The sequence below is a fragment of the Lethenteron reissneri genome, chromosome 28 (assembly GCF_015708825.2).
Source record: "Lethenteron reissneri isolate LAM-NWPU_2019-01 chromosome 28, ASM1570882v1, whole genome shotgun sequence".
NCBI lineage: Eukaryota > Metazoa > Chordata > Hyperoartia > Petromyzontiformes > Petromyzontidae > Lethenteron > Lethenteron reissneri.
In genome coordinates, this window is record NC_083806.1 from 10,681,111 (window position 1) to 10,700,755 (window position 19,645).

The 19,645-nt window shown below is 51.6% G+C and overlaps 2 protein-coding genes across 3 annotated transcripts in view; both read right to left on the reverse strand.

The window, feature by feature from the left end:
- AKAP1 (A-kinase anchoring protein 1) overlaps window positions 1–3,602 on the reverse strand; it is a 39,992-nt gene extending 36,390 nt beyond the window's left edge. The window contains exon 1 of the mRNA XM_061562101.1: window positions 3,432–3,602. The gene's annotated coding sequence lies outside the window, so the exon portion shown is untranslated. The remainder of the gene's footprint in view (window positions 1–3,431) is intronic.
- Window positions 3,603–9,278: 5,676 nt separating this feature from the next.
- On the reverse strand, window positions 9,279–19,463 carry TMEM199 (transmembrane protein 199). 2 transcript variants are annotated; one of them, XM_061562167.1, is made up of 7 exons: window positions 19,195–19,463; window positions 17,848–18,213; window positions 16,445–16,518; window positions 15,950–16,039; window positions 14,959–15,001; window positions 13,910–14,022; window positions 9,279–10,575 (listed from the first exon to the last, which is right to left on the reverse strand). In XM_061562167.1, exons 2-7 carry the CDS (start codon window positions 18,020–18,022, stop codon window positions 10,480–10,482), a joined length of 591 nt encoding a protein of 196 aa, XP_061418151.1. In that variant the 5' UTR covers window positions 18,023–18,213; window positions 19,195–19,463; the 3' UTR covers window positions 9,279–10,479. The 2 variants fall into 2 exon arrangements, with proteins under 2 accessions (XP_061418151.1, XP_061418152.1); XM_061562168.1 differs by lacking the exon at window positions 19,195–19,463 and adding an exon at window positions 18,659–18,735.
- Between the last annotated feature and the right edge of the window lie 182 nt (window positions 19,464–19,645).

A 19,645-nucleotide genomic window follows, 5' to 3' on the forward strand; every position in this document is an offset into this window, starting at 1 on the left:
CAGTCACGAAAGCTTTAAATCGAAAGTTATTATAGTTGTATAAGAGAAGCAGGATTAGCAACAACAACAATAATAAAAATACATATTATGTTTTATTTTTATTATTTTATTATTTCCATTCTACGTGACTTTACCGAAAGAACCAAGAAGATATTATAACTTTCTTACACAGCGACTGTTTCTACTTCTGCTGCTACCGCTGCAACAGAGACGGCAGCTGCGGCTGAATGAGGCCCCCCCCAATGGCTTCGCCGGGGGGGGGGGGCCGCGGCCACGCCGAGGTCACGGCCGGCAGCAGCGGGCAGGGCATCAAACACCCCCCCCCCCCAACACCTCCTCACACCCCCCCCCCACACCTCCTCACCCCCCCCAACACCTAACCCCCCCAACACCTCACCCCCCCAACACCTCACCCCCCCCCCAACACCTCCTCACCCCCTCCCAACACCTAACCCCCCCCCCAACACCTCACCCCCCCCCCAACACCTCACCCCCCCACCAACACCTCACCCCCCCACCAACACCTAACCCCCCCCCCAACACCTCACCCCCCCACCAACACCTCACCCCCCCCCCCCAACACCTCCTCACCCCCTCCCCAACACCTAACCCCCCCCCCCAACACCGCACCCCCCCCACCAACACCTAACCCCCCCCCCCCAACACCTCACCCCCCCACCAACACCTCACCCCCACCACACCTCCTCCCCACCAACACCTCCTCACCCCCCCCCAACACCTCCTCACCCCCCCCAACACCTCCTCACCCCCCCCAACACCTCCTCACCCCCCCCAACACCTAACCCCCCCCCCCCCAACACCTCACCCCCCCACCAACACCTCCTCACCCCCCCCAACACCTCACTCCCCACCAACACCTCACCCCCCCCCCTCACCCCCCCACCAACACCTCCTCACCCCCACCAACACCCCCCCCCCCCACCACACCCCCCCCCCACCAACACCCCCCCCCACCAACACCCCCCCCCACCAACACCCCCCCCCCACCAACACCCCCCCCCCACCAACACCCCCCCCCCCACCAACACCCCCCCCCCACCAACACCCCCCCCACCAACACCCCCCCCCCACCAACACCTCCTCACCCCCCCACACCTCCTCACCCCCCCACACCTCCTCACCCCCCCACACCTCCTCACCCCCCCCAACACCTCCTCACCCCCCCAACACCTCCTCACCCCCCCAACACCTCCTCACCCCCCCAACACCTCCTCACCCCCCCAACACCTCACCCCCCCAACACCTCCTCACCCCCCCAACACCTCACCCCCCCAACACCTCACCCCCCCCCCAACACCTCATCCCCCCCCCCAACACCTCACCCCCCCCCACACCTCCTCACCCCCCCCCCCACCACACCTCCTTGCCATCACCACCACCACCAACCTCATCACCCTTGCCACCACCACCACCACCAACCTCATCACCCTTGCCACCACCACCACCACCAACCTCATCACCCTTGCCACCACCACCACCAACCTCATCACCCTTGCCACCACCACCACCCAACCTCGTCACCCTTGCCACCACCACCACCACCACCAACCTCATCACCCTTGCCACCACCACCACCAACCTCATCACCCTTGCCACCACCACCACCACCACCAACCTCGTCACCCTTGCCACCACCACCACCACCACCAACCTCGTCACCCTTGCCACCACCACCACCACCAACCTCATCACCCTTGCCACCACCACCAACCTCGTCACCCTTGCCACCACCACCACCACCACCAACCTCGTCACCCTTGCCACCACCACCACCACCAACCTCATCACCCTTGCCACCACCACCACCAACCTCATCACCCTTGCCACCACCACCACCAACCTCGTCACCCTTGCCACCACCACCACCACCAACCTCATCACCCTTGCCACCACCACCAACCTCGTCACCCTTGCCACCACCACCACCACCAACCTCATCACCCTTGCCACCACCACCAACCTCGTCACCCTTGCCACCACCACCACCACCAACCTCATCACCCTTGCCACCACCACCACCACCAACCTCATCACCCTTGCCACCACCACCAACCTCGTCACCCTTGCCACCACCACCAACCTCGTCACCCTTGCCACCACCACCACCACCAACCTCATCACCCTTGCCACCACCACCAACCTCGTCACCCTTGCCACCACCACCACCACCAACCTCATCACCCTTGCCACCACCACCACCACCAACCTCATCACCCTTGCCACCACCACCAACCTCGTCACCCTTGCCACCACCACCACCACCAACCTCATCACCCTTGCCACCACCACCAACCTCGTCACCCTTGCCACCACCACCACCACCAACCTCATCACCCTTGCCACCACCACCACCACCAACCTCATCACCCTTGCCACCACCACCAACCTCGTCACCCTTGCCACCACCACCACCACCAACCTCATCACCCTTGCCACCACCACCAACCTCGTCACCCTTGCCACCACCACCACCACCAACCTCATCACCCTTGCCACCACCACCACCACCAACCTCATCACCCTTGCCACCACCACCAACCTCGTCACCCTTGCCACCACCACCACCACCAACCTCATCACCCTTGCCACCACCACCAACCTCGTCACCCTTGCCACCACCACCACCACCAACCTCATCACCCTTGCCACCACCACCACCACCAACCTCATCACCCTTGCCACCACCACCACCAACCTCGTCACCCTTGCCACCACCACCACCAACCTCGTCACCCTTGCCACCACCACCACCACCAACCTCATCACCCTTGCCACCACCACCAACCTCGTCACCCTTGCCACCACCACCACCACCAACCTCATCACCCATGCCACCACCACCAACCTCGTCAGCCACATCGCCTTCGGCCCCTCGTCAGTAACGTCTTTACCCTCACACTATGACAGAGCCCGTCACCTCGTCACCACGTGTTTTACTTTGACAACCTCACTCACCGTGGTCGCTGCACCAGCTACCTAAACCCCCTTGTTGACTTATTCTTATTTACTCTTACTTATTCTTACCATCATCATCATCCCTCTTCACCTCGTCTGTGTAATCACACTCTTCCTTCACCTCGTCGCTCTCATCTCAATTGTAAAACTCACGCCATCCCAGCTACGCCACCAATCACGGAATCACGAAGCACTTTTGCAAGTCCACTCCAGCTGCTGCTGCTTGCTGCACCGCTCTTCCAAACACATGAGGACAAACCACACCGGGGCCCCGTCCACAGCAATGTGGAACTTCCCAACCAACCCCCCAACCACCCCGAAGCCACCCCAAATAATCCCTCGTCAACCCCGCACCCAGCAAGGCGCTCGCGGACATTGCTGCACACGAGGTGCGCGCACTTTGACACTTTGACTTTGAGTATCAACAACAGCAGCGCAGGCATCAACCATCCCACCTCTTCCGTGGCGCCGACTGTTGGTGGAGGTCGCGCTGCGAGGAGGTGAACCTGAAGCTAGAGCCCTCCTCCTCCACCTCGTTGTGGTTGTGTTCCCCTCCTCCTCCTCGCTGCTGCTGCTGATTCTGATTCTCTTCGTCTCCTGCTGCCGCTGCTCCCCACGTGGTTGCGTGTGGGCCCGGCGGGAGCGGAGTGCGCATGCGCGTGGCCAGCAAGCCCCGCGGATTTGTAGCCAAATACGGGCACGAGGCTCCCCCCCCCAACTCCCCTCCCCTTCCACCCACACACCCCCCTACCCCTCCCCTTCCACCCACACACCCCGCCCCTCGGCACACGTGGTCGGAGCTATCCTCACCCCCACTTCATTGCCTCTCCTTCTCCATAACTCATCCACCCCCCCCCTCCACACGAACCTCATCACGTGGTTAGAAGTGACCCCCCCCACTCCAACCACACACCCACCCACGTGATGACAGGTGAGCCCCCCCCCACTCCAACCACACACCCACCCACGTGGTCACAGGCACCCCCCCCCACTCCAACCACACATCCACCCACGTGGTTACAGGTGACCCCCCCCCACTCCAACCACACATCCACCCACGTGGTGACAGGTGACCCGCCCCCCATTCCAACCACACATCCACCCACGTGATGACAGGTGACCCCCCCCACTCCAACCACACATCCACCCACGTGGTGACCCCCCCCACTCCAACCACACATCCACCCACGTTGTGACAGGTGACCCGCCCCCCACTCCAACCACACATCCACCCACGTGGTGACCCCCCCCCCCCACTCCAACCACACATTCACCCACGTGGTGACCCGCCCCTCACTCCAACCACACATCCACCCACGTGATGACAGGTGACCCCCCCCCACTCCAACCACACATCCACCCACGTGGTGACCCCCCCCACTGCAACCACACATCCACGCCCGTGATGACAGGTGACCCCCCCCACTCCAACCACACATCCACCCACGTGGTGACCCCCCCCACTCCAACCACACATCCACCCACGTGATGACAGGTGACCCCCCCCACTCCAACCACACATCCACCCACGTGATGACAGGTGACCCCCCCCACTCCAACCACACATCCACCCACGTGGTGACCCCCCCCACTCCAACCACACATCCACCCACGTGATGACAGGTGACCCCCCCCACTCCAACCACACATCCACCCACGTGGTGACCCCCCCCCACTCCAACCACACATCCACCCACGTGGTGACCCGCCCCTCACTCCAACCACACATCCACCCACGTGATGACAGGTGACCCCCCCCACTCCAACCACACATCCACCCACGTGGTGACCCCCCCCCACTCCAACCCCACATCCCCCCACGTGGTGACCCCCCCCCCCCCACTCCAACCACACATCTAACCACGTGGTGGCACCCCCCCCCAATCCAACCACACATCCACCCACGTGGTGACCCCCCCCACTCCAACCACACCTCCCCCCACGTGGTGACCCCCCCCACTCCAACCACACATCCACCCACGTGGTCCCCCCCCCCACTCCAACCACACATCCACCCACGTGGTGACCCCCCCCACTCCAACCACACATCCACCCACGTGGTGACCCGCCCCTCACTCCAACCACACATCCACCCACGTGGTGACAGGTGACCCCCCCCACTCCAACCACACATCCACCCACGTGGTGACCCCCCCCCACTCCAACCACACATCCACCCACGTGGTGACAGGTGACCCGCCCCTCACTCCAACCACACATCCACCCACGTGGTGACCCCCCCCCACTCCAACCACACATCCACCCACGTGGTGACCCGCCCCTCACTCCAACCACACATCCACCCACGTGGTGACCCGCCCCTCACTCCAACCACACATCCACCCACGTGGTGACGGGTGACCCGCCCCTCACTCCAACCACACATCCACCCACGTGGTGACGGGTACCACCCCGCCACCCTAACCACCCATCCACTTCGCGCCACCCCTTTTAAATAAACGGAAAAACATCGTGTATATATTACAAGTGGGCAGCAGAGGGCAGTGCAGCACAATCCATTGTAGGGTACTATCTATGCTCCCTGCGATTATGCTCACGAAGCCACGCTGACTAGCACGGTGAAGTCTGGTCCAAAAAAACCAAACCGTATAACTGACACGGCATTGTGGGAGGTTATTATCCAGCAGTGGAGTTCACACGGGGCAAGGCACGCCTCACACCAAGACCGTAATTATAATATATATTTGGGGGGACACATCCCCCCCCAATATATATTATAATTGCTATGCTATGCAAATAAAAAGAACAATTTGCTAAACCTTGGCCACAATATCTGGACTTGTCTTCATATAAATCAACGCATAGATTTATGTTTACATGATTGTGGTTATGGTTGTCCTTTATTAATCCCTAATCTCTGCCATTAAATACAATGAAACAAGAAATGGTAAAAAAAGTTCAAACAGAGCAATGTAAATACAATACACTATTAGACATAATTGTAAAAAATAAATGAAAAGTCCATCCCATGTGTTAGTGAATTAGAAAATATTTTAGGCAGGAAATTAGTTTTCAAATGTAGATATTTTTCTGGGTTGGGACCCCCAGACCCCCTGGAAGATTTGCCCCCCCCAATGTTGACTCCATGGCTGCGGACTTGCCCTGTTGGAGTGCCCACCCATCCACACCAGCCCAGGCCCCGACCCCGTTCCGCCACCACCACCACCCACAACACGTTCAAGCGAAACTTTATTCGCGCCATCAACATCATTTTGTAATTCATTCACCCCCCTGGTTAAATCGTTGAGCAATGCGATTACACTCTCTCCCTGGGGGACGGACAACGTGACCTGAACTGAAAGGGCGCGCACGTGCCCTGCTAGTCATGCTGAGTGAGAATCCACATCTCACGTTCAACGTTCAACAAGACTTGCAGAACCTGAATTGTTAGAGCCATGAAGGGCAGTGACAGACAGGGAGGGCGTGCGTACGCAGAGGTGACGAAATAATGAGATGATAAGGGTGCAGCCCTGCAAATTACCTGCTCTTACCACCGCTGACAGAATAACCTCCACTAGAGGGAGCTCTAGAGAGCCCCTCTAGAGATGACTTGGCCTACTCTTCCATGTTAGCCATACGTTTTGAAAGCGGTGGGAAGTGCTCACGCTTTACCCCGCCAGATAAAGTCCTCCTATTCCGCTGGGTGGACAGTGGGCAGGGAGATATTTAAGACACTTTCCCATGCCTATTGTCATCAACTACCGCGCGGGAGATCGAATCGATGTAAGAACCATTGCACCATGGCGCAACAACAGACTATTTTAAAAAGCAGAACTTATAAGATTGTAATATTTTTAGATTGCATTGCACCGTGGCATTAAACATGACGTTTTTTTGAAATGCATGCAATGTCACACTGTGCAATGTATTAATATTGTCCTCATTTATACGTGTAGCTTTGGAATTCCCAGTAATAATATTAGCTCCGTCTTTTGTGAAGCTACCGCTGGGTGAAGCCCCCCCCCAATCGTATGGAGCATGGGGGTTTGTTTGACCATACTTCACTACGCTGGTCAAAATTGGATGAAGTGAAGTAGGGGGAAGATCCAGAACCAGTTCTGATATCATTTGCCACTATTTGTTAGCCATGGCTATTAATCAAACTCAAGATTGCCAGGTTTGTAGCAGTGCGCTAACCACTGCGCCACTAATCCACCATGTAAATACCTGTAGCATGTAAAACACGTGACGCAAAATGCACAGCAATTGCATTTTATTGCGTGCAGGTTGTAGATACAAAGTTTTAACGGAAACACAATTGAATAAATTTAAAAAATACCAAGACCATTTTTACCAACGAAACAAACCACACTTCTGTGACCTGTGTAGGGTAGAGTCAATCCGACAAAAATCTACATGGCTTGCTGGTCAAAAATTATGGACTCGTGCCCATCTCCTGTTGACAGCTCTGAGCCATTGGTGGATATTCCACATTACTATGGAATGGACTAACAATTCCCTCTATTCAATTCCCGTTAGTGTGAAATTTCCCACATGTGAAGTCTCCTTCCTATTGGAGGTTTAACACCCAGTAGCGTCGCTATTCACACGCATAAGCCATTGCCTGCATCACAGCCCAAATCCCACGATGATGAGATTACCAACAAATAAAATCGTTAAACACATTCATTACAACAAACTCCATCAAGACCACATGACGCTCAATGAGCCTGGATAAAGAGCATACTGGTAGGAACCCACTGGTTCCACCAGCCCGCAGGGGATTATTGTGTCCGTCCGTCGTGCAGGAAGGGGCTGGGTGGGGAGGGAGGGGCTGAGTGGGGAGAGGAGGGTGGGGAGGGGCTGGGTGGGGAGGGTGGGGCTGGGTGGGGAGGGGCTGGGTGGGAGGTGGGAGGGGTGAGGCTGGGTGGGGAGGGGCTGGTCACCCCGTGGTGCCCTTATAAAACTCAACGTTTAACCTACTCACGCCGGCTTGTGCCCGCCCTCACAGTCGGGCATATTTGCGGAATACACCACGCCGCCGTTGACCCTGGCCACTGACCGAGCAACCCAACGTTCCTACCAGCTCCCTCCGCAGGAACGTGTTTGGGGTCAGTATTTAAGGACATCAGTCACAGACATGCAGAATCGTAGCAGTAATTGTATTGCCTTTCGTGTAACTGTAAGTGCAAGCAATGAATCATAAAGAAGTACGCAATGCTTAATAATTACGAGACTTTTACAGCGATTTTTAAACGTTTGAAATGAAATCATGTCAACTGCTGAATTTGTTAACAGAAAACAATCACTGGATGCACAAGCTGATGCTTTATGTGTTACTTCACCAACACGCACATATCTTGCATGCACTCGTTAAACAGATGAATAATACATGTTGGCATATGGGGGACTCGTTTTACACAGCCCTTTCACACGTGAAAGTGTCACAGAGGCTACCAGGGAGGCATGCCAACACTGGCTTCTCAGTCCTAACAGACCCCACAGCATCTATATCAATCGACAAGTCTCGATGTGAGACCATCTCATTGTTTCCAGATTTGAGTCCGAATCTCTACGGTAGGGGTGGCCAGCCTGTAACAACAGACCAAGAGACAAAAGGTACCCATGAGTTCTGCCAAGAAGCAAATGTGTATATATCATACAACTTTAATTGATTATTCTTTGCTACTGTGATAGTATGTTCTCCGTTGACCCTTCAATAGAGCCGTGTGTGGTGGATTAAAGAGCCGCGTGCGGCTACGGAGATGCCGCTTGGCCACCGCTGATCCGTATCAATCTATATAGGTCTCTGTGCGCGGGCATCTGATTGTGTTTCTCCGTTTTGAGTCTGCATCTCTTATGGCGTATATGCATCTCTATTTTCAATCTACAAGCCTTACGATGTCTATACGATTTTGTGGGTCTCTAACCAACTGTTCGACGTCACTACGACCAAGGCAGGCTGAACGTGTGGTTTTTGTGATCGTGTAGAAGCAGACTGCGGAGAACTCGGCTGAATTTTGTGGTCGTAGCTACTGTTGATGGTCGCGGTTGCTGGAGCTTGTGCGGGATTCATTTAACTGCAGCATGGTTTGGCAGTCCGGGCTACTGCAGGCCTTAATCGATGTCTGGACAAAAGAAAAGTACAGCATTTACCATCTGCAGTGATAATCAAATATAATGATGTAATCCACTCCAGTGATGTGGATGGCCTGTCTAACCACTGATAGTGAGCATGTCCAGGTGGACAGCAGACTACAATGGTCAGCCTAGATGCTGGCCTGCAGCATCGGTTGACGACGTACGGTGTGAAAGAAGTTCAACATACAGACATACGTAAATCAGGGTAAGGTGTCCTTTATCCAGCTCATCACATACGTATTTTGTCCTGCTCAACATTCATGAAGGGAACAATTAAATACTTATTCTACACAATTCTCCAAACTTGGACACACCGACCGGCCAACCCAGGTCTCATGAGTGGACAAGCTCGCACTTAACATTTCGTGTGCAAAACTATTCAGCAAAAAATGTACAGCTGCGGTTTGCTTAAGACAACGTTATCATTGCACGGCTGCAATTGCATGATCACTCTTAGGCATGCAATGGGTAATCGATTTAAAATTGATTCTTATGCTCACAATACATACATTGCACGAGTACGAAAATGATTATGGTTATGGAAAATCTATTTTAAAAAATTACGTTTTTTGCCAATAGTATGAAAGACATGGACAAATAAAACAATGAAAAACAATGTGATTGATTCTTGAAACCATGAACCCAAATCAACAAATCGTGACAGGGTTGGGCAGCCCAGTAGTGTGATGTTCTTTAAACGGGAAGCATACACAACATAGTCCACTTGAAAAAACAAATGCTAAAATGTTCAACGATGATCAGAATGCATAACGATACGACCTGCTGTTGCCTATCACACATTCTGGTCTCGCTCTCACCTCCTCGGGTGTATTGGGGAAAGGCTGAGCACACCCATCGCTTAATTGTGTCAATTTTAGCATTTTGTACCGCTCCCCTCCCACTGTTAAATGTTTTGACTTGATTACAAGAATTTGGAAATGGGGAGGTTGGGGGGAGGGGATGGGCGTTTGAGGTATCACCCGCCCCGCCCCCCAGGGATAGACAGGAGTTAACCACTGCTGTGCAGGACTTATACTGACGGAATAAATACAAATTTATAATTTGGAAATGGAGCTGAGCATGCAGTGGGGAGAGAATCAGGGGGGTGGCGGCGGGGTGCTCAGTTCCCTGCAGCGATTCCCCCCCCACCCCCCGCCCGATGGTACCACAGGGGCAGAGGTCGCCAACGGGTTTTGATTCCTTACCCGTACCTGTACCCGGCCGCACCAGGGTCGCAAATGGCTACCCGTACCCGTACCCGGCCGGGTACAGGTAGCCGGGTATCGGGTAGGGTACGGGTATCGGGTACCCGGTTGCGACTTCTGCACAGGGGTGGTGTGGTAATTGGTTGTTGAATCATTACGCGGCCCAGTGGAGCGTGTGTGGCCGTTGTGTGCGGGGCTACAGGTTTCCCATCTCCCCCTCCACAGTCTTCACGAGCGCGTAGAGCTCTGCCAGTCCCACAACGGAGGCGGCGATCACTCCTGCGAGCACACGCTGCCGGAAGCAAACACAGGCCGAGAGTTACGCGCATTTCAGAGGGACCGTGGGAGAGGCACATTTACAAAAAAACATGTCAGGAACAACACAGAAATATTCGCGTGGCTCAGAGGGAGTTACAGAGTGCTGAGTTGACGCCGCTAAGTTCAGCAGGGGGCGGTGTGTGCACGTGTCTTTGTCACTGCTATCTCTCGCAAGGCACCTCCACACAGCACTGCGAACATCATCCAACAAGAGTGAATGCGCAGAGCGGCGTGGTTTTCTTTGTGCCGAGTATGGTAAAATCGACGCACAGTGAATCTGCACCGCAATGACAGATCATTATTAGCCATCATCTATCCACTGCTGGATGAAGCGTCCCCATGCTGACAGTCATGCACATGGAGACACATGATCACTCCTTCTGTGGTGGTCATATTTTGCACGCAATTCCAGCCTCTTTCAAGTATTCATCACGACAATCAAGTTTCCATCACTACAACCAAGAAATGTGAAATGTAACGGGTGTTCACACACTGCGCATTTTTTCTTTAACGCCGTTTTCCGCTATAACGCGAGTCTAGCGTGTGACGGACTACTTTTCTGAGCAGCACGAGTGTTGGCAGCGTCGTTCGGCGGTGCTGGGAGCTGGAACTGTAGTACTGATGAGCGCGCTGTGATACACGGCGTGCCTTCCTCTACCTCGAGCATCTTTGTGTGCGTCGCGTCATCTCGTCCCCTTATTTTTTCTCTCGCCGTATCTCTCACTCTCGGGCACACTTTATATTAAAATAAATGACTGTCACACATAGTGCGTTTATAAAAATACTGTATACGTAACACATTGCAAAATAGTGTACAGTAAACCCTCGCTACGCGCGAGTTCTGGATTCGCGGGTGACTAAATGTATAGCAAGCCCCGATTCGCGACCCGCCTGGCTCCGGTATTGGCGAGTGTACGTGGTGCCACACTTCCGACACCGGGGGAGGTGCGTGCAGAATGTTGTGACATTTGAAACGGTGTGCGAAGGTTAGGCACGCCCCTTCGTATGCCCGCGTTGTCCTCAGTCTCGCAGTAATTCCGCTTTGAACTCGCCATTATTTTTACTTTATACGGACTTGCAGTCGACTCGTTTATACATGTTGGTATAAACTTGCCGACTGCGCGGTTCGTTAAAAAGAACGCGAATGCAATCGGGGAAAGTTTTGCGGCTCACGCTCCCCCAGAGTGCTAAAATGATAACAACTGTGCGACGTTGTTATCAAACAGCTGCCTCTCCAGAGGAGTCATCCTCCTGAATTCCTCACCATCACCACCACCTCAGTCATCGTAAAATCACCATCAAAGGTAATCAACAAAAAATATTGTTCTCTATAACTTAATTATTTTAGCCATTGTTGTTAAACATTTACTGTCTCCCCCCAATGTTCACTCGTACCAGGAACGTAACCCCATTTTTCCCCCGCTGGAACAAGGTTTCTGCATTCGAGAATTATGCATCTGCGAGTGTTTTTTCAAGAATGTAGATCCTCGGGAACATAGAGGGGGTTTCCTGTGTCACGAAACCGCCTTGGACTAAGGCGCCATATACATCGAACTAAGATATCACACGACGTTATGTTCACCATCACAAAACAATTTGTGCTTGTATTGTGAGCACGGCAAAACACTGCACAGTGGTTTCATTCGGTATAAACAGGTTGTACCGACAGGACGTGCTGTTTGTAAATAAACGCCTCGTTAAAAGAGATAAGCCGAGTAATTTACAGGGTATTTTACACAATGGAAACCATCCATTAAGAGATTTAGTGTTCACACGCACTACCAACAACCATTGATAAGTATTTGTGATATCGCGTTAAATAAATTAAGATCACTTCCAACACTCCTGACAATGACACAAAATAATTGTCCATGCTTTTATCAACCAATGCCTCTTCCATGCCGTCTCGGTCTTGGCGGTAGTTTAACCAAATTTGACTGCTCTGATCATTGCCGATTTGTCACGTGGAAGGGGCTCATGACCAGTTAGTAGTCATGGTCGGGAATCGAACTCAGGCCGCAGGGTTCAGAGTGCAATTTGCTAACCATTGCATCACACTTCAACCCTCCTCATAGCACTCATGATACCCGTGTAAAAGTAATGTATGCATATGAAAGTAATGGCAAATGTACAGTCTTTCCAATTCTAGATTTGAAGCTTTCGTGACTGCAAGGATTCATACTCTTAAGTTTTTTCGGTAAAGTCACGTAAGTAAAAAATAATAATAAATGAAAATAAATCAATTAAATCACGACGTTTCGGAGGCAACACAAGCTTCCTTCATCAGGTGCAAAAAAGGGCACAGCAAATTAACTGTAACTTACATATATCATATCATCTAAAAGCCCTTTTGTCATTTCACTGCTGGTTGAGGCTTGTCCGGTTGTGTGTGTTACCGTTCTTCATCATGCTGGTCAGTGTGGACATCACTCACCACTGATGTTAGCGGCGGTCGGGAATTCAAATAAAGTCACTGGGTTTGCAGCATTGTGCGTTAGCCACTGTGCCACCTTAAGACACCATTTAATAATTATAAATTATTCTCAATGGCACAAATATATGCATGTATCATGAGCATAAAATATATTGTATTAATTCATCACATACCAGAAATAAACAATAATGTAATTTGTTTATCCAAGAAAGCCTCCCTGAACCTCAAGATTCTTTTCAGGAGAGCTCTGCTTTGAGAGATTTGGCCAATTTATCTTTTAAGAAATGTGTTCAACATGTGTATGTGTGTGTAATTATCAGGAATGTGATAGATTTGAATGCAGATAGAGATTCAATTCGGTTTCAACAAATTTTTTTGTATTTGCCAAATCCGAGTTATGGTCAGCTAAACAGGTAACCGAGTCTGCGCATGATTTGCCAGTGGCGTGGGTCACACGTAGCCCGACTGAGCACCAAGCGGCAGCACTTCACGCCAATTAAGGCACAAAATGTCAGGATATCGGTGAGGTGAGCACTGTGTAATACACATTTCAAATACACTGGAATACAGTAAAATCTCGGATTGCGAGTAACTTGGTCTGCGAGTGTTTTGCAAGACGAGCAAAAATTTTAAATAAATATTAATTTGATAAACGAGCGAGGTCTTGCAATACGAGTCGTACGTATACGCTTTGTCTGCCGAGCGTCACGTGATCACAACTGATATACGAGTGCTTTGATATACGAGTGCTTTGGATTACAAACACGTTTCCAGAACGAATTATGCTCGCAATCCAAGGTTTTACTGTACTGTTGTGTGGTACATAATGTCATGTAATGTGTATTTCATCATCCCACCCTATCCCTGCACTTACAGAGGTGGTGTTGGGAAGCACGTACTGACTGGCCAGGTAGACGCACACGTACGCTGCCACCACCGTAATCAGGAAATTGAACATGGTCACGACCATCGCCTTCACGGACTTCACTGTGGATAACAAAACAAGCATTAACTTCATATGGCTCATTACACCGGATGTGGCAGCGAAAATAACTTTAAAAACAAAAGTGCCTTCTGCTCACGTACATAAAACTTGTCTCCCTGCTCGAACAAGCATTGCTCATCTACTTTGGCAGCCCTAAGGCATCAGTGGAGATTTAACCTAGATTTGAAGTTTTCGTGACTGCAAGGATCCATACTCTTTGGTTCTTTCGGTAAAGTCACGTAGATGAAAAATAATAATAAAAATAATAAAATGAAAATAACTAAATGAAATCACGATGTTTCGGAGGCAACACAAGCTTCCGTCATCAGGTGGAACAGCCACAGCAAAATTACTGTAGTGAGTAGAGAGAGCTATTTGCATCCCTCCTCCCTGGCTCCTCCCCCCTCTTACCCTGTATAATCGCTTGTCACAAATACCTGATGATGGAAGCTTGTGTTTAATTTAGTTATTTTCAATTTTTTTTCATCTACGTGACTTTACCGAAAGAACCAAAGAGTAGAGATGTAACCTGCTCATCGCGGAGATCGGTTTCTCCAGAAGACAACTACAGTACTGTTGACTTCCCGCACAATGGCACTCATGTTAACTACCCCCCCAACACACACACCGACTGGCGTGGTGAAGTATGGTCTAACGACATGACTGGCACGGCATGGGGAGGTCTTCATTCTGCAGTGGATTGATAAAGGGCTGCAAGAATAAATAATAAAGGGATGGGCCTAAAGAAGAGAATCTTCACCCCTGGTTTAAGTCAGAAAATTAGATTTTTACATCGTGACATCGCGTCAGTATAAATACTATATTTTAATATTTTAATTATTGATCGTTTTCGGAAAGAGTTTCGGTTTGGTGATCTCATTAATCCAACCGACTTGGAATTTCGCTCGCAAAACACAGACTGTGAAGAGAAATCTTACTTTCCTTTCCAATGTCTTCGATGGAGCCGTACTGATTCAGCCTCTGCAAAGTAAAATCAAGATAATCGATTGCATTAATTCAGCTTTCAAGAAGTCACTGTTTGCCAATTACAAATACAAACATTTTCGAAGGCGGAAATTGCGCAGTGGATTGCTTATAATGATGACATGCCAATCAGATATGTTGGCTCTTATCATGTTCTTCTGCACCTTCCTGTTTGTTACTTGCATTTACTATTTTTTAAATGTTGACAAAAATCCTTAAAATATATTTAATTACAGCTTAAACATGACAAATATTTATTTAAACATGTACAAAAAAACAATTCTCATGACGTTTCGGCCACAACGCAAGCAGCCGTCTTCAGTTGGAGAACAGGTCTGTCGAGAAGGCCGTCTTCAGGTGGAGAACAGGTCTGTCGAAAAGGCAGACTCTGCCTTCTCGACAGACCTGTTCTCCACCTGAAGACGGCTGCTTGCGTTGTGGCCGAAACGTCGTGAGAATTATTATATTTTTATTATTTTATTATTTTCCTTCTACGTGACTTTACCGAAAGAACCAAGAAGATGAATCCCTGCAGTCACGAAAGCTTTAAATCTAAATGTACAAATAACATAAATAATATTGAACTATATTTTCACCCCCCCCCCCCCCCCGTCGTTCTCCCCTAACCTCCCTTCGTTTAATCTCCCGCTCCCAATCATTAGCCCCTACCGCTGTAGGAAACTCTAACCGGCCCGCGCTACGGGGAGAATCGCCAAGACGGCACGGCTTCCGCCCACATATTTTCCGCACGCCAATTTGTATAACATCGGTTGTGCTTGTGTTGTATGTTCAATAAAAACATTTTTGTTCAATGTTTTTATTGTGGTAAGCACGCAAAGCTCGGTACAACGCGATAAGAATATCAAAATAACCTATCGCTGCCTCTCGTGGAAGCCCTTGCACCCACAATGGCGTTGTACACAAACGCGCGCACAGTACACGAACCTTGCAGTCCACGTTCCGGACCATGCGTCTGTATTCCGCATTGTCCTGTTGAGCTTTTAGCTTCTCCAGCCGTGCCACCAGCTCTGGATTCTACACGGTACCGCACGCAGTCAAGAAGAAAAAAGTCAACAAAGATAGCTTGGCAACTCAGGGGGGCTAGTACCACTTCAGAAACTGGTCCAGCACCTATGAGGCTCTGTGTTCTAAATTGGGATTTCAGCCACCTATAATTATACCTAATTATTTAGTGATACTGCGTTGGCAGTGGTGCAATACCTAAAACGCAACACATTTGTAGATAACGATGCCTTAAAAGGAAGAATATAATAGGCGACGTTTTGAGTAGTGTCCCTTCTGATGTCCGATAAAGGGCCACTGCCGAACAACATTGCCTTTCTGCAATGTTATATTCGGATGCCATGTAAATGGAACCTTATATGTACCTTATATTATTTCCTTAATTAATGCCCATGACAATCAGTTCACCTTACTTACCCTGGCAGGTTTCTCAGGTTCAGGAAAATAAAGCTCACTTCCTTCCAGGAGTTCATGCAGATAGAGCGGCTCCTCTGTAAATGACAAATCAACATTTATCAAAAACGTATTCTGATATTTTTCAAACAAGGGTTAAATCGGGCTAAAGAGTCACCCTGTTAAAATGAGCATTGGGGTGGTGTTCATCTCTGTTAGGGGCCCTGAGCCAGTGATAAAAAAAAATCGACATTACCTTGGTGGTGGACAGTACGGCAAAATGACGACAAATCTATTGTAGCCTGTATGACCACGAAAGATCAAATCACACCAGTTACCAACCACGTATTGCCTATGCACTTAAAAATCTATATTGAAAATTTAGTTAGAACTGCTTTGTGTTTAGGTTGTTGTCCTGCCCCCGTACCTCCGATTGGCATGGTTGGCTGTGTACGGTGTGTAAGAAGTGCAACATACATAGATTAAAATATTGTTGGCTCAATGTTGGACATCAACACAGCACACTGGTTTACAGCAACGTATTAGTTGTGCAAGACCCAAGCCTGCATTACCACCACAGTCACCTCTAGGTAACACTTGGGCGTTTTTCCCCCATTTAACTACATTTTTCCAATATTGTCATTCACCATAACTTGGTTTCTCCATTTAAAGTGCGAATTATTCCACTCTTACCCTTAGTTTCTCATTCACTGCATCTTAAATATGCAGACATTTCAAAAAGGTTATGAATATGTAAACATGTCCTGGTCAAAAGACCAGACCGACTTGACCTCCTCTTCCATGCTGGCCAAACGTTTTGGAAGAGGTGGGCATACCCACACTTTACCCCACCACACGCAATATTACTACTCGACTGTGGAAATAACCCAATTATGCTGTTGGGTGGACAAATGGTTTAAGAAAAATTGCCCATTGTTTTCAACCGGGGATCGAACAGGTCACCTCTGGATTGCAGGTGCAGTGTGCTAATCACTACACTATTATAGCCTGAACAGACTGTCGGGACAACGTGCTATTAGCGAGCACCTATGAAGGCCATTAACACCACGGCAGATACATTCACACGAAGTATTTATTGTTGGGTGTAAAAAATAGGAAAACCCACTTGCGCGTGGACCCAACAATATTTGCATCCCACTGGGATTTTTGCACACAGCGTTGGTGTACGGTGTTTTTTCTGCAATATTTTACTGTCTTTTCTTGTATTTTCTGTTTGCACTTAGTCACATAGTCACTTTAAGATGTTTTCTTGTTCATGTTTTTGTTTTTTGTTTGTTGCGGTTGCACCCGATTCAAGAGCCGAATGGCTCACACAGGACTATACAAAATAAATGAACCTGAAAAATATCCAACCAGCACCACACATTTTATAAACGAATTTAGCAACGCGACGAGCAGGTGCCTACGTTGGCTCCGTGAAGCCCCGTGGAGGTGGCGCAACGTGGAGAAGGGAACAGCTCCGTCCGGCTCCCGCAGCGCAGCCTCCAGCTCCGCTCTCAGCTCCCCCGCCAGGGACTCGTCCCTCAGGGCCGACGAGAACGCCTCGCGAACGCGCGCGGTCATCCTCACAGCAGTGGCCATCCTGACCCCCGGGGGGGGGGGGTGGCGATGGGAGGAGGCGGGCGGAGGAGTCGATGGAGGCGGCGGGGTTGCTAGGCAAGGCAGGCGCGCAGTGAGGCCTTCTCTGGCCCCCAAGCGATCTCAGGCCTCCCGCACGGGAGCTGGGCACTTTTCTCGTCTGTAGGTCCCAGAACAGGACTGCTTCTCCCTGTCTGCAAGGTTAAAGAGAACGTGACTCTTAAATCTATCGCTCAAGCAGAATAATTATCACTCATGTTCCCGAATATACAACAGAATGCAATGCGCACGTGTTTTTGTGTGTGTGTATACTGGATATAATCTCCGGGTCCGCGCCGTACGAAGAGGTCGATCAGAACGCGACGTTTCTATCGGTCGGTGTCGAGGTCTCGGCGAAATGAAACATCTGGACCGAGGCCCCCCCAAGTTCCAAGTGACTCCGACCCGCAGCTCTGTGCCTCTCTGCGCCAGCGCGTTCACCACCACCACCAGCACCCTGACCCACGCCGATCGTACGACACGAACGAGCTTCTACATCGACCATTGCGCTGCCACTATTACAACAACAACAACACGCACGAATAATAATCGTTGTTGTTGTTGTCGTTTTTGTTGTCATCTCCCCGCGGATCCACTCACGGTGGTCTCCTCTCTCTCTCTTGTGTCTGTCTCGTAGGGAAGAGGAACGAACGCGGAGCGGCGTGCCGAGTGGCGGGGGGGGGGCAGCAGCAGGGGGGGGCAGCAGCGGGGGGGGGGGCAGTAGCGGGGGGGGGCAGCAGGGGGGCAGAGAGTGGGGGGGGCAGAGAGTGGGGGGGGGGCAGCAGGGGGGGGCAGCAGGGGGGGCAGAGAGCGGGGGGGGGCAGCAGCGGGGGGGGCAGCAGCAGCGGGGGGGGCAGCAGGGGGGGCAGAGAGTGGGGGGGGGCAGCAGTGGGGGCAGCAGCGGGGGGGGGCAGCAGGGGGGGCAGAGAGCGGGGGGGGGCAGCAGCGGGGGGGGCAGCAGCGGGGGGGGCAGCAGCGGGGGGGGCAGCAGCGGGGGGGGGGGGCAGCAGCGGGGGGGGGAGAAGCAGCGGGGGGGGGGAGCAGCAGCGGGGGGGGCAGAGAGAGGGGGGGCAGCAGCGGGGGGGGGGGGGCAGCAGCAAGGGGGGGGGGGGCAGCCCGCAGATGTCGCCTCTCACCCAGCGTCACGCAAAGGTCACGGGCCTCCTGCGCCTCGTCGCCCCCACAGATTCACCTCCACCACCTCCACCACCACCGTCAACCACCTCCACCACCACCGGCAATAATGAGATGGCGTAAAGGTTTACGACGATCGACGACTTAAGATGCTGGTGATTATTATGATGGCTGTGGTAGTAGTACTGTATTAGTATTTTAAATGTGCGTGTTTAAAGCGCGACGTGGATGTTGTCATCGATGTGCGACGCCGCGACTGGCGGGCGGCGTTGACGATTTCCTGCTGCTCGCTTCCATCACCTCCGGGGTGGGGGGAGGGGGGGGAGGAACAACAACAACAACACAGAGAAGGGGGAGGGGGGGCGGGGTGGTTGAGGGTGGTAGGGGGGTAGGGGGGGTTGGGAGGGGTGGGGGTGGTAGGGGGGGTTGGTGGCAGTGGTGGCAGGGGGGGGG